The sequence below is a fragment of the Pelodiscus sinensis genome, chromosome 1 (assembly GCF_049634645.1).
Source record: "Pelodiscus sinensis isolate JC-2024 chromosome 1, ASM4963464v1, whole genome shotgun sequence".
NCBI lineage: Eukaryota > Metazoa > Chordata > Testudines > Trionychidae > Pelodiscus > Pelodiscus sinensis.
This window is the reverse complement of record NC_134711.1, coordinates 306,417,572-306,431,071: the sequence shown is the minus strand read 5'-3', so window position 1 is coordinate 306,431,071 and position 13,500 is coordinate 306,417,572. Positions and strand designations below refer to the sequence as shown.

At 40.6% G+C, this 13,500-nt stretch overlaps 1 protein-coding gene across 8 annotated transcripts in view; it reads left to right on the top strand.

Annotated features, from left to right (window-relative positions):
• The window catches only part of FAT3 (FAT atypical cadherin 3), a 647,479-nt gene extending 635,000 nt beyond the window's left edge, over positions 1-12,479 (top strand). For 4 of the 8 annotated variants that reach the window (XM_025188675.2, XM_075919376.1, XM_075919373.1 and 1 more), the window contains 3 exons: positions 2,815-2,874; positions 5,965-6,000; positions 6,619-12,479. In XM_025188675.2, the coding sequence (XP_025044460.2) occupies positions 2,815-2,874; positions 5,965-6,000; positions 6,619-7,238 (716 nt within the window). In that variant the 3' untranslated portion in view covers positions 7,239-12,479. The remainder of the gene's footprint in view (positions 1-2,814; positions 2,875-5,964; positions 6,001-6,618) is intronic. The other 4 variants (XM_075919378.1, XM_075919377.1, XM_075919375.1 and 1 more) reach the window with 3 other exon arrangements.
• The last annotated feature ends 1,021 nt before the right edge of the window (positions 12,480-13,500 follow it).

Below are 13,500 nucleotides of genomic sequence, written 5' to 3'. Positions count from 1 at the left end.
TTTGCTTCACTTCTGCAGCATATGCAAAACATATATGTGCATGTACATGCAATTACATTTTATGCCAACCACATTCTAACTAGTGTTAAGTGCAGGCTTTTCAGATATCTAATCCTTTAAGTCAATAGTAAAAATTCCTACTGGGAGGTGGATTGGACCCATTGTGTTTGCACAAATTTTATGGAAGCAGAATGTAAAATATGTCCTTTAAGGATAAGAATTCTCCTTCAATATCCACTGAAATCAAGGCTCAGAGAGTTTCAGAGAGAATAGGTAGGCCCTTTAAGTCGTCTGAGTCATCTCACAGAGGTCAGTGCAGTGTGGGGTATTCTGGTTTTTGTGATTTTTTTATTAGTCTGAACCCTAAATAAGTGCACAGAAAGGTGCACACTTGGTCCCTCACACACTATTTAAAACTGTTAAGTGTATCTTCAGGGGTGTGTCTAAACTACATGCCTCCGTCGATGGAGCCATATAGATTAGGCTAATCGGCAGAGGGAAATGAAGCCGCAATTTAAATAATTGCGGCTTCATTTAAATTTAAATGGCTGCCGCACTCTGCTGACCAGCTGCTGATTTACCTGCACCGGTTTACCTGCGCTGGTCGACAAAGGCATCCTTGTCGACAGCGGCGCGTCCAGACTGCCCCGATCTGCCAACAAACAGCTGATCATCAGCTGGTCGCAGAGCGCGGCAGCCATTTAAATTTAAATGAAGCCGCGATTATTTAAATCTGCCAGTGGTTTAATCAGGCTCTTGCTCAGGAATGACTCAGCATCTCACATTACCACACTGTAGTTCCATTCTAAAGGTAGTGCATGAATCAGTCCTGCAAAGGTCAAAGTTGTTGCCCCTGAGACTGCATAGATGCTCCCCAGCCATGTCCTCAAGAAGAGACAAAGGAGGAGTCATTATTACACTCTTTCCCATCAACGTTGTAAACAGTCCTGCCTGCAACACTGACTGTCCTGTTCTGAGACCGGGCAATATGTTGTGTCCTGTAGTGAAAATTATTAGCAAAAGTGTGTAGAGTTTTCATCTTCCATTGACTCAGAAAGCTCGTTCCTCATACTGAAGGAAGAGAGCTCATCTTGCTGGAGCAGGGAATAGTTCCTGTAGAAGTGCCATTACAAACATAAGCTATTGCTACTTCCTCTTGAGAGAAACATCATACTCTTCTTGCAGTTTGTATCACAACATGGGTAGAAAGCATCCATTCCCAGGGAGTGTTGGTTTGGGGCCTGCTTGATAGATTTCCATAGCTTTGATGAATTCATCTCACAATTCTAATTTATTTTGAATGCTTTTTATTGTGAACATTTAATGTGCGTGGCTTTTTAAAAGGTGACTTTAAGTCATTTTGAATGGGTTTAAAGTGCTTGTCTCAGTTTGTCATGCACAGAGAAATGAGCATTAATTTTTGTGATAAAAAAGGGAAACGAGGTCTTAAAATTCCTTATTAACCTTTATGGGAAAAAGAATCCCCGCTCTCAGCACAAAGGTTTTGAGAGCACACTCTGAAGGCAAGTTACTGTTTCCTGTGAGAAGGAATATTCAATGGATGGGCAAAGAAGCAAACTTAAAATGGACATTGGCAGGTTACTATTGTATTGGGGGTCTAGGGTGGGTTAGTTGCTTGAAGGATCAGAGGCATCATTTGCTGAGATCACTGATTTTTTCCACAAAAACTGTCCCTGTTCACTATGACCCCATCATAGTGAATCAGTCTATGAGGTCAGCACAGCTGAAGGATATGGTTTATTTTGGTTAACCAGGGCTTCCTCTGCTAAATGACTGTCAATAAGAGATGGGTATTTCTGGCTCAATAAGGGGGCCCCTTCCCAAGAGTATTAAGTTGAGTCGTAGCAATTAGGGATGGGAAAGGCTATTAGTCATGAAGGGCCTACTCCACCACCAATTTAATGGAAGCCTTTCCACTGATGTCAGTGGCCTCAAGTGCAGAGGCATAGCCCCTCAGCAAGAGAGGAATAGGATACTCATCAATATAATGCTGCTTATTCAGAAACCTCCTATAAAAGTTTGTTCTCAATAAATGTCCAGTCTTGTTTTGCCAAGCTGTGAGATCTGGAGATGGTTCAGGTAAGCATCTGAATGTGGAGTAGCTCATCCAAAATCCAGAACTTTTTGGAATCCACTCATTGCTACTGTCAAGAAGTCCATGTTGTACAGTGTTTTCTGGTCTTGTATTTAACCTTGACTGGTCTCAGTTAATTTACTGGTAAAACACTAGTGTAGAACCCACAGCACGTTCAACATCTTTAATTTAACGCACATTGAAATTTGGACTGAAACTACTTGACGGAGTCCTAATTATAGTAGTACTGCTTGACATCCCCTGGGTATTATGCTACAGGGTTCACACAGTAAATAAGTAAAATATCTTGATGGGGAAATAGATTAAGTTGAAGGCTTAACGCCATTTCTGTTCTTTGTGATTGCCGCACACCACAGTCTCTGTAGAGGTCTTTGAGCAAGAATTAATTAGAGATTAGTGTCAGGTAAAACTGTTTAGCTAATTGAATCAGCTGGGCAGTCCTGTTTGAATTTTCAAATCGATATTATTCATTGCAGGTGCCTTTTTGGAAATGCTGCTTTGGAATTTATCACCATGTGATTGTCTGAAATGAAATGTGTTGCAAGCCGCTGAATAATTCGTGAATTGTTTGTCAGCCTTTTTCATGCCAGTTCTGTCTGAGAAATTTTAATGTGTGGTAACATATTATGTGTGTTTTTAAATACTAACCTAAAGCTGTCCTTCCCCTCCCTTTATTTCTGTTCTCCCTTTTCCACAAGCCTCCATAGTGACTGTCATACAGCTTGTCAACAATGTAGTTGACACTATAGAAAATGAAGGTATTTATTTTTTTATTATTATTCTGCAAAATTACCTCCTTTATTCTTTGTTGAAATACAACAGCAGAACCTCACTAATCTACGCTGACTAGAAAACCCATACCAGATGATAGCTTTGCAAATTAGCAAGGTCACAAAAACCAAAGCAAAATAAGAACTAAGATGATGCATCACAGAATGTATTTTGGTAGTTGTGAGTCCCATCCAGGGTAGAGAAAGTCACATGTGTCATTCAGGTCAATGGGAGTTATTCCATTGACTTGAATCAGAGCAGGATTAAGCTCATGATGTAGCCACACTACTGTGCCTAGCGGACTATGCATGGGGATTGTTTAACACCTGATCGCAGAGGAGCTAAGTTCTGCAGCTCTGCACTCCACAGGACCCACAAAGGGAGGATGGGGAGTCTGAAGGTAGGTGTGAGCATAGGAGGCAGATGATCCCAGATGCCACAATGCCAGCACAGAGATTGTGCAGAAAACCATGGGTATGCTACTAACAGAAACATGTCCTGACTTTCAGCATTATGGTTTCATTGTCCCTCATTGATTAAAACACTGGACTGAGATTGAGGAGCAGCTGGAACACTGACTTGCTTGGCAAGTCACGTGGCCTCACTGTGCTTCACTTTCCCCACCTGTAAAATGGGGACAATTATACTCTCCTCATTTGTAAAACAATTTGAGCTCTACTGATAAGAAATGCTATGTAAGAGCTAGGTTTTGTTCTTTATTTGCAAAGCTGATCCAGTCTGGCTTGCTTGGTATTTCACCCTTATTTAGCAAGTATAGTTTCGTGCAGCCTTACAGACTGCTGCTAGCCTAGGCTGAGTAATGTTCAAGGATGGACAAATCAAATACTGATGTCTTTATTATAATGACAATAAATGGTAAGCTAGTTGATTTTGTGCCTGGCTAATATATTTTCATGGCAGTTTTTGAAGGTTCATTTAGCCTGAATTGTTTATGGTATGGTACTTGAAAGTATTTGTACACTTACTTATTTCCTGAGATCTACGGATATACTCTTAGCAGTTGTTTAAGTTATGTAATATTATAAAATCAACACAATGAGATAATTGATGTTAACTAATGAAATAGGCTCCACCCCAAATTAAAAAAAATATGCCAATACCTCAGTGTCCCAAGACAAAAACATGAAAAACAAATTGGCTGCACACCATGACCTAAAGGTCAGTTGACTCAAGCCAGTGTAGAAGTAAATTTCAGAAGCCTCCACTGAAAATGCTGTGCCCGCCTCCACTGAAAATGCTGTGCCCGCCTCCAAACCCCTGCCCTCGATGCTTTGTGGTAGAATTGGTAAAAACAATGGATTCCGTGTCACAACAAGGCCTGCTGTTAAATCCCTGCTAGGGAGGCAGAGAGCACTATTTCATGTGAGAATTGTGGGTGAGCCAGGTCACAAAGTAGGGAGGTTCTGGTCAGGGCCAACTCGAGCCATTCCTGCGCCCCAGTCAGCAGGCGTGTGACACATGTGCGCCTCCGCCCCCGGCGTGCTGCTCACCTTACAGCTGCAATTGGGCGCGCAGCGCCTGATTGCAACTCTAAGGAGCACCACGCAGCCGGGTGCACGGCACCCCTTACAGCTGCCATCAGGCGTCCCCCATAGGTTGGTGCCCAAGACAGCTGCCCGGCTAGCCCCCTCCCCGCCTTAATCCGGCCCTGGTTCTGGTAGGTAGTGAAAAGATGAAGCTGCTAAGGGACCTGGTACACCAAGGGTACAGTATAATTTCACTGACTAAAGTCCGCTTTGGGGAGAGCATAATACCGGTTACAAAGAGTGCTGTTAGTGTAATCCAGAAGTCCTGAAACTGTGGGGCACATCCCCCCAAGGAACATTCGGGGGGGGTCAAGGGGAACACAGATGGGTCAGGGCCAGCCCCCACAGGGGGTGGGGAGGGAGTGCCACCTAGCTCCAGGCCCATCAACAGGTGGGGCAAAGGGTACATTTGCCTCAGGGCCTGTTGATTCAGAAGAGCTGGGGCTCCTGGCCACTGCTACCACAGTAGCAGCTGGAGCTTGGGGCCCTTTAAATCGCTACTGGAGCATGGGCTGTTCTGAGGGCTGGCTGGGAGTGGGAGGGACCATAGTGAGCTGTGCTGAGGGCTGACACACACCCACCCACACACACCCCAGGACCTGGCGAAACTGTCAGCTCCCCTGCCTAGCTCCATCCTTGGCCTGGTCAAGGCTCTACTCCAAGCCCCACCCCCAGCGGTGTGGCCCCAGCCTCAGCTGCCTTAGCCTATCCATGTCCCCCACCTCCCAGAGCCACAGCCCTGCTTTCAGACCTGGCTGGGGATGAGGGCACAAGGTAAAACATTTGGGGACCACTCCAGGCTCTTTTTGGACAATATTTGCATGACTAAGGCTTTGCCTACACTTTACAGTTTAAGCGCTGCTGGGAACGGGATGGTTCCTCCCTGCACGTGCACACCCTTTTATTTCAGCCCTACCTTGGATTCGTGGACCAGTAAATGTTAAGGCCAGAAAGTGCCCTTATGATGATTTAATGAGTGTGGGGATCAAGTGTGTGGGATTTGGGAACATACAGTGTTGGGCAGTATGGCCAATGACCCCATTGAATGGCTATTGTATTCTCTTCTGCTCCTTATACTGTGCCCATCACCAGGCTATCTAAGCTCAGGTGGGCCCAGATTTGTTTGAACTGGCCCTGGACATGGTAGATTCTTATTTTTCCATTTCAAAGTCAACCAGAGAGAGAGTTTATATAGTTATAAACCTTTCTGTCTCTGGGTGGCCCTTTCATATTTAGAATTCCAGCTTTAATTTAATTGTATATTTGTTAAGGGAGTGTAGATCATTAAGAAGATGAAAGCAAAAGAATATGACTTACTGATAGAAGTAATATAGTGTTTCCATATATGTGTGTGTGACTGGACAAATTTATCTAGGATGTTAAATTAAGGAGCAATTCAAAATGCTATTAAAACCACATACAGCCATCTGTATCTTAGACGTATGCTAAGAGTTGTATTTTCACCTGTAACAAAATGCTGGTAGCAAGCTTTGAATTACCAGCTTTTACTTTTCACTTTGTACCTAACAGTGTCTGTTATGGATCAAGGACAGAACTACAACAGAGGTGACTTTTCTGAGATGCTTTCTGTGTCAGGGTGGGGAGGGCATTCGTTTGCGTTTTCTCAGTATTGATACGCTTCATCTGTTTTCCCTCTTCTGAATTAGATTATGTCCAAATTCTGCATGCATGAGAATTTTTCCATCCAGTGTTATTTCAGGGGCTGTCGATATTTTTCGATCTCTCAGCCATTCACTTTGTGCGTCCTGTATATTTTCTCTCCTGCCACAAAGTTGTTTAAGGAGTTGACAAACGTGCTATTTTGAGCATGCTGGATTTTGTTTTAATCCCTTGTGAGAAATTTTCACAGATTTCTAGTATTTTGGTTTCTTCAACTCATAATTTCTAATACACTTCCTTGCATCCTTCAGTATGGAATGCTTTCTGATGGTCATGTGTTGTTTCTTTTAACCTTTGTGTTGGCATCATGATGTAAAGCTGTTTTTCTCCGCCTCTGGGGAGAGCATGGCTGAACAGTTTTAGTGGGCTGTGGAGCATGCTGATATTTGCATCTATGGCTGAAATGTGTTGTGAATATTTAGGGTTTGCTCTGTAACAGGTGCATGCAATAGGTTTGTTCTTATTAGTTACTCTCCATCCTAAAGAGTTTGTTCCTCTTTACAGCCTATCATTGGGACACGTCTGACTGGATGCCAAGTGCTCGTTTGTCTGACATTGAGGAAGTGCCCAATTATGAAACAGCAGATGGGGGCTCAGTGCATCATGGAAGTAACAGGGAGCTGGAAACGGATTACTACCTTGGTGGCTATGACATTGACAGCGACTACCCTCCTCCTCACGAAGAGGAGTTTTTAAGTCAGGACCAGTTACCGCCCCCTCTGCCAGAGGATTATCCAGACCAATATGCAACCCTTCCGCCATCACAGCCAGTCTCAATTGCTAGCACACTCAGCCCGGATTGCCGACGACGACCACAGTTCCACCCTAGCCAATACCTCCCTCCTCACCAGTTCCCCAATGAGATGGACACTGCTGGGTCTCAGACAGTGAATGAATTTAGTACTTTTGCTGTTGTCCCAGGCCAGAGTGCAGAAAACGTTAGTGCTGGTAAGCTGCCCTTATCCTTGCACAACTCCTTGGATGCTTCCTCATCTGACATCTCCGCCGGCTGTGGCTTTGACGATTCTGAAGTAGCCATGAGTGACTTTGAAAGCGTGGAGGAGCTCATCCTAGATAAGGTTCACATTCCATTTGTGGAGACCCAGCATCAGACACAAGTGTAAAGGAGACTTTTTTTGTGTGTGGTCATTTGGTCCAATTAACAATCTAAATACCAAGAAGACATTTTGCTAAAGATATATCTCTGTATATTGGGCAAGGCAAAAATACAGTATAACCTATTAACTTGTTCAGAACTGATACTGTATGTGCAGACACAAAGAGATCGGCTGTGTTAAGCTCTGTGCCACAGAATTGTTACAGACATTCTGGAGACTATGTACCTTCTATTTATTTCTAAGAGTACACTCAGAGTTTCCGAGGGGATAAACAATTTCACCTTTTAAATTCCTGTTCTTCATCCTGCTATTTTACATGGTATTGTATTATTAAAAGTGTTACAATCTCTCCCTGCAGTATTTAACAAATGGGAGGATGATTCCAAAACGCACTGTTGCATGGAATTTTAGGTCAGCTAAAGAGTGGGGTAAAAAAGATCATTAAGTCTTCTATGTTAAACAATTCCATTGGTTTTATTTTTAAAAAATTCCAAATATTGTGACATTTAACCCTAGAGGAGTTTCCCTCGCTAATGGCCAAATTCTAATACTTTTATTTTGGGTGTCCTTACAGCTTTTTAAGAACATTCAGTATGCTGTCATATTCCAGTTAGATTAGGTTTTATTATTTTCCACATGCATTCCGCTATAATCTTAAGTTACGAGATCAACTTCAGTTGAAAAATATCCAGTGCTCAAGTTTGTGGAACAGATCTTCAACTGGTGTAAACTGATGTCATCAATAGAGGTATGTTGATTTACATCAATATTAGCTCAGTATCTGTCCCTGTATTCCCTAAAGGGATTGATAGGTTCAGAACTCCCAAATACTATTCACCAGAGTTAAAATAACTTTTGTATAATACTGTAAAATACAGAAACAACACATCAGGTTAATTTTACACTTCCCTCAAACTGACTGGCATTTTACATTAATCATCCCGAGCAGGCTAACTGCAATATGAAAAACTTTTTTCCACTCCCTGTAGTAAAAATATGTGCCCTTTACTCAATCCTGTGAAGATATTTTTACTACAGTTATGAGTACTTCTGCAGCATTTGTACATCTCTGTGGCTATACATTGTAAATTGAATGAGAGGTCGTCACGTTGCATTGATGTTTTATTACTCTCTTCTTTCCCTAGCCGAACTCAAACATTCTGAAAGTTTACTGAATAGCATAAGTTAAGGATGAATGGATGCTCTTACAGTTTTTTCATGCTGCTGCTTTATCCTGTTCTTGGTCAAATAAGTTAACTGGATAGTTTTTAAGAGAAATTCTTGACTGTATTGAATTTTACCCAGTTGGTTATCATAAGTTACTTGTTGGCTATTTCTTTCCATACAACTGGTGATTATTCACAAATTGCCCCAAAAGAAAATAGGTTATTGAGAATATGAGTTGAATAGTTGGGTAGCTTGTGGCACTTTTAATAAAACATCTCTAAAATGTGCAGTATAAACCTGATATTTCAGTGCTCCCCTTCAGTATATCATGCATCAGTAGAAGATTGTTTTTCTTTGGATCATGCAACAGTTCTTCATTATAAAACAATCCAGTTACAGTATGCAGAGGTACATCAATTAATAAAGTGGACGTTGGGCAAGAGAATGTACTGCACATACAATATTATGAAGTACTTGCCTGCATTTAGTTCTTGTTCATTGAATTTATGAATGTCACTTGGTCTCCTCAAAGTAGACATGTTTCTGTAAAGTGGTATGTTCTATATGTGTTCATTGTACATTTTAATTCCCCTTCCCTCCCACTCTCCTGCCATTTTAAAGAAAAATACAGATTTCCAATATATCACGATTGCAAGGAAAATGAGGGATTTCCCTACAAACCAGGAAATAGTTTGGCTAAGGCCAAGGCACAGATTCAGTTATGCAGCATGACCATGCCTTGCTCATAAAGTTTACATTGGTTGCAAGGAATAGATTAGTATTATTTCAAGGACGGGAATATTTGAGGGTTTTTTTTAAATGTAAAAGCTGCAAGTTTAGCTCTTGTGCAATAGGTTTAATGCTGATATGAATTTCTATGATTTAATACTTTTAGCACATGGCTGTGACATACATGGGGTTTGTTTCAAGTCAGTTGTGACATTCTACATTTTGAACTATGATGCAATGAACTTTTTTTTTTTTTTTTGCCCCTAACTAGTTATTGAATATACTCACCATCCTCTGCAGAAAAAAAATCCCTGAGACGCGGGTATCTTCACTTACTTTCTTTGTAGGAACATATCAAAAGTGTCACAAAGGGAAACATGATTGGTAACATGGTAAGTGGCATACCAGAAAAGACAAATGATTCTTACTAAGCTTGTTGCCTCAGCATTATCTTGTGGGCTTCAGTATATACTTATAGCTTCAATATATACTTCCTTTTCTCTCTTAAATTCTGTTACCATTTCATTTAATCAAGCGCCAGTTTGTTAATGTACTATGGGGAGGGGATATAGGAACACCTAATTAAACTTTTCTGTGTTGTTAATGTTTTATATACCTCAATATCTCCTCTTCTCCAAACTAAATAGGTGTCTTGTATTCAGTCTCTCCTCAGACAGAAGCCACTCAATGCCTATCCTCACTTTTGTTGCCTTTCTGATTCTCTTCTAGTTCTCTTCAGTGACCAAACCTTAATGCAGATCTCATGGTGACAACCTTCCCGAGCAGTACAGCATGTAGTAATATTCTTGCATTACTTTCTGTTTGCTTGGCACTACAACTCAGCATCTTGTTTGTTTGTTTGTTTGTTTTTTTAATTAATGGTGTGCTTTGATTAATCATGATTTTTCACCTGAGAAGTGACAGTATGAACCAAGTGATTGCAGAAATAGGTAGTTTACGCTGTTCCATCTGATCTGTATTACTCTGGCCTATGATTTTTTTCTGTTGCTGTCTTCTCAGCTGCCTAGTCAGCCTTTTTTTCAGAATCCCTGCTAGTCTTGACTTATTGTCATTTGTGCCTGTGTGGTATCACAGTTCACATTCCAGTAAATGGTTCCATGATATATTTCCCTTCGGATTCCTCTGTAGAGGATTTTCATAGAATTACTAGAATATCAGAGGATGCTGTTCTGCACAAAATCAGTCACTGATGGTGAACACCCTCTTTGCTTTTTATTTCTTAAAAGAATGCAGGAACTGGTCAGAAAATAAACTCATATCTTTATCAGAATTTTTTAGACTTCCATGATGTTTCTGGGTCTTAGTTACATGATGCAAATTTTCTATTTTTGACACGGGGTCAGATTCTCATTTACACCAATGCTCCTTTTCAGTCTTAAAATGGATGTCAATGCCATTTTCCCTGTTAGAACCTTCTAAAGCAGCCTTTAAAGCATAAAGGAGAATCTGGCCAGTATGTTTTTCTTAATTATTGTTAATATTTTGCCTCCAGTTTATGAGCTTCTGAGGGGGAAAAACTCGCTAATGCTCTGGCTCCTTTACACTGAGTAAGAGGGCCTAAAAGTCCCATGTGGAGGTGGAGGAGGATTTGCCTGGCAGAAGCACTGCAGGAGACAGCCAAAAGGCTGTCCTCCCAAGGGTCCTTTCTCAAGGCAAGATTTGGAAGACAGGCTCTTAGAAGTAGCTCATGGTCAAGAAAATACATGGTCCCCAGCTCCACTTGGGCTGCACCTCTCAGAGGCACAGCACAAAATCTCACCAGGTGTATGTTCCTCAGAGTTTTGTTCAACTAAAGTGCTCAACAAAAAAATTCTAGGCTGTTATGAAGCCTTTGATATGTTATGCAATGGTTGTTGTTGTGCCTCATACAGTTTTCCAGCAGGTTCAGCAGGAATGGTGCGTATATTCATGTCATACTCCTAAAATCATGCCACAAACTTTAATCCATCAACCCAGTGGCTCAAGGTATGGTAGATCATTACTGTTGATGTTTGCAATGCTTTTTTTTAAAAGGGTGTGTCAATAATTAAGGAAAATAGCTATTTTAATCAATAGCGGAAATGCGTCTTTGTTAGATCAATATTACCATTTTCACCTTTTTAAAAATTATTACATACCTAATTATGGATGTTAAAATATTCTAAAGGGGAGAGGGATTTCTTGAGGTTCATGGTGGTACATGCTCTATGATTTAGTTCTCTGCATTTTTGCCAGTTTGCATCTCTGTCTTCACAGTACACACCAGTGATACAAGCCCTAGAAATTAACAGTATTCATATTATTATCTGTTGCCTTTAGCCTGTATTTTGTAACCTAGACTTATAAAGTCACCCATGAACAGAAAGGGCGTTGATTTACTTATTTCCACATCTAATGGGGGAGGAACCGGTGGGTGGGCGGGGAAAGAATAAAATGAAATTCATTTCTTTATGTAATAACAAAAAGCAATAATTACAAATACGTAGTATTACACAAAGGCCATAACTTGTCTTTACCAGTGTTAAGGATGCACTTGAATTGTATTATGGGAAAGAGATTGGAACCCTCAGTACTGTAATTATTCTTCTGTCATATGGATACCTGAATTGCTACTATTTAACAATGTTATGAGCCCATACTACTGCTTTTCAGGAAGTGACAATGCATTTGGGAAATGGAAGCAGTTCTCCATAAAGCACTGTATCAGAGGGATTGTCGTGTAAATTTTACCTGTGGCAAGCAGGCTGGTTTGTAAAAGATGTATGTTTTGGTGTTTAAAAAAAAGTTTATAAAATAATGTATATAATGGTTTCAAGTTACCAGGCTTTTGTAGATATTTGATGCCAATCAGGTCGCTTTAAATTTTGTTTGAGATAATTAAAAGAGAGTCATCCAATTTGGTTTAAACTTTTAAGGTAATGGCAAAAAAATGTTTTAGATTTTAAATAATGGTACTTATAATCATTTCAAATGTACTGTAACTTTCCTTTTGGTTCAGCTCTTTTCATTTAACTTTTTCTGTTTTGAAGATGATGTTTTTTATTGACTTTTTTTAAATCAATGTGTTTTGCACAAAAACTAGAAACATGACTATTATGCCATGTTAAGTAGCTTTTAAGATGCATCATTTCTTCATTGACAAAAAAGCCCAACCTTATGCAGAGGAGAAGGTAATCACTTCGAGTGGATCTCACCCCCATCTGACAATTAATTGTTCCTTCATAATTGCTATTGGCAGTATTGTCTTGTGTTCTTTTGCTATAAAATAAAAAAAGTGTACAGGTTTGTAACTGCCAAAATTTGCTAAAGTTGATGGTTAAAACAAGTTTAAGTAAAAAACAAAAAAACCTACCGTGTTTACTATTTATTGATCTTTACTTTAGGACACATTTTGAAAAGAAATATTTAGATGAGGCACATTCTGAATTCTGCTAGCAGTCTAGGGAAAATCCACACTGCAATGCATATTGTAATCCAGAAAGTACTGCACTTTTCAGATTCTTCAATATTGTTGTAGCACAATAACAGAGTGAGACCATGTTGTGCTAGGCAATGTGTACACAATTACTTAAAAAAAGGTCCCCCTCCGAAAGATCTTTCAGGCTGCTAAGTTTTGTGTACAGGTGTTCACCACTTCAGAATTTAATGGATTCCTCTTTCCACATCATTCACTTAACTCTAGACACATTTGCTGAGATCTTCTGACCAACCTGCTCCCCATGTGCTGAGAGGAAACACCAGTTCGAAGTAAGAACAAAGAATATTTCAGGACCCTTCAAACACATTCTGGGGCCCTGGGAGGAAGGCTCTTCTGTGTCCCCAGAATAGGCAGGGCTTCGGGCATAAGGGGAGAGGCTCAGGTTGTACAGCCCTCAGCACCACCCAGGGGGTGCCACGCCTCCCCCAGGCAGCCCTCAGTGCTGCCCAGGCCACACAGCGCTGTGCTCTGGCATCAATTTATATGGCCCAGGGCTCAGATCACTGCCACAGTAGCAGCAGTGGCCAGGGCCTCTGTGCCCTAGGGCAGTTGCCTCCTTTGCCCACCCATCCCTGGGCCTAACAAAGCATCTGTAGCCCCCAAGGGAATAAAGCTTTTGTTATGGTTCAAGGCCTTTGTTTGAACCATATTAATTTATTTTGTTTAATTTATTTTCAGACTTATCCAAAGTTGCTCGAGTCCTTAACTCAAGGTCTTTTATTTTCCAAATAACATGTACATGCTTTATTTAAATGCTTGTATTTGTCAAAAACACAAGTGTTATTTTTATGAAGCTAATTTTCAATTCAGATATTGGAAAAAAAGGATTGTTAAAATGTCTGCTTAATTATTTTAGTATTTTTAAATGAGAATTCCATCAGGTGCATTTTTTCT